The sequence below is a fragment of the Limulus polyphemus genome, unplaced genomic scaffold, assembly GCF_000517525.1.
Source record: "Limulus polyphemus unplaced genomic scaffold, Limulus_polyphemus-2.1.2 Scaffold30, whole genome shotgun sequence".
Classification (NCBI taxonomy): domain Eukaryota; kingdom Metazoa; phylum Arthropoda; class Merostomata; order Xiphosura; family Limulidae; genus Limulus; species Limulus polyphemus.
Window position 1 is genome coordinate 576404 of NW_013665640.1, and position 5475 is coordinate 581878.

At 33.5% G+C, this 5475-nt stretch overlaps 1 protein-coding gene across 3 annotated transcripts in view; it reads right to left on the reverse strand.

The window, feature by feature from the left end:
- LOC106459851 overlaps window positions 1-5475 on the reverse strand; it is a 39936-nt gene that overhangs the window by 15870 nt on the left and 18591 nt on the right. For 2 of the 3 annotated variants that reach the window (XM_022386587.1, XM_013919525.2), the window contains exon 5: window positions 748-874. In XM_022386587.1, the coding sequence (XP_022242295.1) occupies window positions 748-874 (127 nt within the window). The remainder of the gene's footprint in view (window positions 1-747; window positions 875-5475) is intronic. The other variant, XM_022386593.1, reaches the window with a different exon arrangement.

A 5475-nucleotide genomic window follows, 5' to 3' on the forward strand; every position in this document is an offset into this window, starting at 1 on the left:
AAAGTAATAAACACATTATAGAATTAAAACCTCACTCTTTTTCAGCAGTAATATGCATATAGCAAGTAAAGGGTAAGAGAAAAAACAGCTCAATTTTGTGTACTTGAATTTTAGATGGAAATGTATTCCTAAATTCAAATTTTTAAAAGTTAAATATATATTGGCATTAGCTATCTTTTGTTTGTGTCCTATAATAAACTGTACTTACTGTATAAGCTTTAATATCTAACAATTTAATACAATTACAAGTTCATAAAAGTAGGTTTGAGATTTTGACTATGCAGTGTTAATAGCTATTTGTAGTTTGTTTTGAATTTTGCACAAAGCTACTCAAAGGCTATTTGTGTTAGCAGTCCTTAATTTAGCAATGAAAAACAAGAGGGAAGACAGCTAATCAACACCACACACTGCCAACTCTTGGGTTATCCTTTTACCGACAAACAGTAAGATTGACTGTCACATTATAATGCCCCCACAGCTAAAAGGGCAAGGATGTTTGGTAATGGGTATTTGAACCCATGACCTATAGATTGTGAGTCGAGCACCCTAACTACCAGGCCTAAAAAGCTGTTATTTAGAATGTAGCATACTGAACTTTAACACAATTGAATTATTTGTATATATCCTACTACAAGGAAATTTACTTAGAAAATTCACATCAATTAATATCATTCAATGTTATAAACAAAATTTCTAATAATAGTTAAACACACCTCATTATTCAAATAGTTAGATTTCATTACTTACCTATTTCCACTTTTCATTGTTGTTAGCATAACTCTACCAACTGATTCTTTGTAATGGCAACTTTCTAGAACCATTTGAATAACAAGTTTATCAAATGTTGGAAATTCCTGTTCAAACATTGCTTGAACTGTGAAAAAATCAAGTACAGAGCATTAATTATCTTGGATGATAAGGTACAATTAATATAAAGCATTAGTAATATTATTTGTTTTGTTCACACTATCTTTATTATCAACAATCCTACATGTATGATGCATAATTACGACACTGCTATTCTTGTGCTTATACAAAAATTTAATACAGTTTCATTTTGCATTAACATGGTTTTGAGCTCAATCAACTGGCTTTAATCAAGTTAAAATATGAGAATTAAGTTCTTATTATTCACAAATTTTTAAAAAGGTTCTTTAAAATACAATAATCACCAGATGGTTTTATCCAAGAACTAAAAATATGCTTACATTTGTAAGGAACTGTAATTGGAAAATGTAGATATTTTGTGCAAGTCATTTTACAATATGCAAAGAAATCTAGATATGATGCGAGAGGTAAGAAATAAACACATTACATGATGTTAAAATAAGTTGAATCATAGATAAGTAAAAATTAGATAGCCAAATTATCTACTGAAACTTGATATATTTGTATAAATTTATAATTAACAGTATGTATGTCACATTATTATATTCTTTTCTGGGTTCATACATCAAGACAAAATTCTTATGAAAAAAATTATAATTTTAGAATATCTTAATGGTAGTTTTTTAAATAACACTTATTTGGTAAAATGAGAAGTATCACTAACAGCAAACCAATATTTATTATTTCTATTTTCAAAACCACAATAATATCACTTAACTACCATCATACATGCATTTGCTGATTGTAATTTTTAAGAACCCATATAAAATACATTTAATTAAGAATACATCAATAAAAACCATTTGGTTACTGATCAATTGATTGAAAATAATCAGCTAATTAATCATTATCAGTTTATTGATTTTTACTTTTATCTACTGTTATTTAATTCACTTATCAACTGTCCCTGAGACAAGTTACAATGCAGCCAGAAACACGACAACCAATTCACACTAGATTCTGTAAACTAAGCCCTAGACCTTACAAGTTGATGAATTGACAAGAAATAGAGGTGTAAAAGCCACAAAAACAATGGTAATGTTCAGTTTGTTCCCAATTATTACACAAATGATTTCCAAGGATAAATATAATGCCTATGGAGCAGTGTATTCTCTCTTCCTTATTATTTGCAGACCTACAATTACAACTCGGAGCCATTTTCAAGATCGGACATATAATGTTTAGTCATAATAATGACTAAACATTATACGACTAAATTGTGTTTTATTTTTATTGCTAATCATAACATCTTATGCTTAACCCTTTCACCACTCAGGAGGGATAGAAAACTCCAAACTCCATGCACAAAAAAAATAAATAAAAAATAAATACAAAAATATAAAAAAAATTCACCTTATAAAATCATAGTTTAGCATGCAAAACTATAAAAAGTTATATAATTCCCTCTTTGTAGGCCTGGTGGTTTGCAGAGTGAGAAGGAAAGAATGGGGGTTGGTCGGGGCCAAGGCATCTGCCTCTCCCCTTCACTGTTACTTTGCTCTGCATCTCACTTGTGGAAACAATCTTTCTTTCCTCATGTCATATTCTTCTTCACTGTTTTCCCAGCTGATATATCTGATGAGAATATATTTTCTTCTTTATCACTATATTTGTCTCACATTCACTGTATTTTCCTCAATGTCAGTGACGGCATTCACTTTCACAAACTGCAAGCTTTTTCCATGCTTATCTGAGAGTAACTGAGGGTGTTAAATTTTTTCCCGCTATTTACAGCCACCAGGGGTTACATCTATGGGTCATTGGTCCAACCAAATATTAGCAATGTTTTAAAATGGTGGCAGGAAAAACTAAAACATCATATGATGCTCAGAGCAGTGAAAGTGTTAAACAGTAAGGTAAATTGTATGCCAGAAACACGTCAAAAAATCTAGAGGGTCTATGGACTATGGCATGATTAGCAATTAGTCAGTAATACCAAAGGGTTGCTTGCTTTACAGTGTTTGTTATTGTATAGAAGAATAAATTAAATCACAAAGTATATCAATAATTGCTATCTATAACTCTATCAGAAGAAAAAAGGAAATCATCAAAACAAACTTAAATTCGTACACGATTTGTAGGTAAGTGACTTGTGAAAGTTATAATTTTCCTATATCGAAAATGTATTTCCAGTAAGTACTTACCTCCTCTCATATAAATAGCTATTTTCCTTCAGTGCTGTACTCTATATGCAATTTTTTTTTTCCGCATACTACAAGACTTTACTTCCCACATAGCGAATGGTTCAACTGCATTACACATGCAAATCATCATGCAACAACCCTCCACCAATAAGAGCATGATACACCCTTTCGATGCATATGACTTCTTCCATTTGATTCTACTGGACTATTACTTCGAGTTTTGGTAGAAAATGGAAGCACCGGTTTTCAGTGAGGAAATACATTTTCAGAATAGGAAAATTATAACTTCCAATAAGGTACATTACCTCTTCTCACATAAATAGTTAGAATCCCACATTGAATAGGTGGAGGGACTGGTGTGAGAGAAAGAGAGAAGCATCCTTCGAAAGTGTCTGAAGAACATCCTAAAAGGGGTGATCCTAGCAGTAGAGGATCATACATGGGAGACTGCACCACTTCTGTACCAGGTACACTTTACGCCTAATGTGGAAAGAGGTGACACAGACATGGGTGGAAAAAAAGAAGGAGCACATCCAAAAAGGAGAGAACAATGGTTGGATAGCAATCCAATATTTGAATCTGAATCCCATAGATGACAGTAATGTGGGTGAGAGTAAAAGGATGTGCCCCAAGGTATAAAGTGGCTAGGGCACAACGGACAGTACATGGCAAGTCAACTGCATCCAAAACCCAGCCTTTGGGAATTGACATCCATACAGGGGTAGGATGAGGATCATACCATCAGTAAGTCAACTACAATCCAAAACCCAGCCACCAGGAAGAGACATTCAAGTGAGGGTAGGAAAGAGGATCATACTGATGGCAAGTCAATCTGCAATCCAAAACCCAACCATCTGGTGAGGGTAGAAAAGTGGCTCATACTGGTGGCAAGACAACTGCAATCCAAATCCCAGAGATCTGGTGGTAGCAGAAAAGAGGATTATACCGTCTTCACCTCAAGTTCAGCAGACCGGAGAAACATATCATAGCCACCAGTCTGTGAACAGGACACATGATAGCAAAGTGATACAATGTTTGACCGAACCGGGAACCCAACATTTGGATGATCGAAATAATAAAGATGTCCCCGTATTATAAAATATCTCACTCAAAACCAATCACACAGGAACCACCACAAGTGCAGTAACATCCTTGGTATATGAAAACCTTTGAGGGATAGTGCAAGAGGAAGAACTGTAGTAACCTTCTACTCAACCTTAAGAAAATTTCTTAGTAAAAAAAAGAAAATATACTCTAGTGAATGTTTAAGAATTTTCAAAGATTCCATGAATGAGGCAACTAACCTGGACTTCATGCTTTGTTTTTTGAGCAGGAAGGGAAAACTCATACAAGCAAAAGAGAAGATACTTGTATCTAATACTTTAATGCATGTCCATCATATAGAGAAGTTCTCCACTAGAGCTCACTGAAGACCATCACACATTTCCTACACAACATAGCCAAGCCTGTTGAAAAACCCTATTACAGAAGGTGGATTTTTCTGGGTGCAAAAGTCCTGGGCAATGAATGAGTAACTTTAGTACTGGATAGGAAGTCTTAAGGGATGATACTGATCTAAATGTTTTGTAAGGAAAGATCTCAAAGGAGACAAGGAACTTGAATCTTACTTCTAGCAGCAGTGTCAAGGGTAACAATCCTCTTAATGAAGGAAAGAGAGAGCTGTCGTAAGGACAGTGTTACAGACAGAAACTCAAAATATGATTCCAACTTACAGGCACATCTGACAGTTTAATTATGTGACTTTGACAATTTAAAAATCCATGATGAACCACACAAGTAGCTGTTGTAATGTTCACTTACAGATGAATAGACTTTCTCCTTAAGCACAAAATTGTCAGGTATGTTCATGTTTTCTGTAATGTAGGTCCAAATTTCTATTGACTTTATAAGCATGGTCTCAGTATATTGAACTAACCCTGTTTCTTTGAAGGTATGCATAGTAATGTTTACTATAATTTTGAATTTACTATGCACATCTTCATGAAACATTGGTAAACTTTTAGTACACATTACAAGTCTGTTGCACACAAAAAATATGATTTTATAATAGTCTTTTACTAAATATTTGGCTGTGAATTTACGAATCCTTTACTGACCCAGACTCTGACTAATAAATTTTAGTGAGAGGTGATTTTCATGTTAAGAATGGAAATACTTATTTGCACCTAACAGTTTTCATATTTTGTTTGAATTACCCCTAAGTCCTCCTAAATGAATATCAAGAGTTTTTCTGGTAAAACCATATTTTATCTGTTATTTTCTCTACCCTAAGCACTAACTGTAGTAAAATTAGATAAGTATTGTGAGATGATAAGTTCAAAAATGTGAAATAAAATGAACAATACCAGCTGTTATTCTTTAACTATTTCAGCACTAGCTCGGTCCCATGGGACCAAGCTCATAACCATTTTGTGCTTGTTAT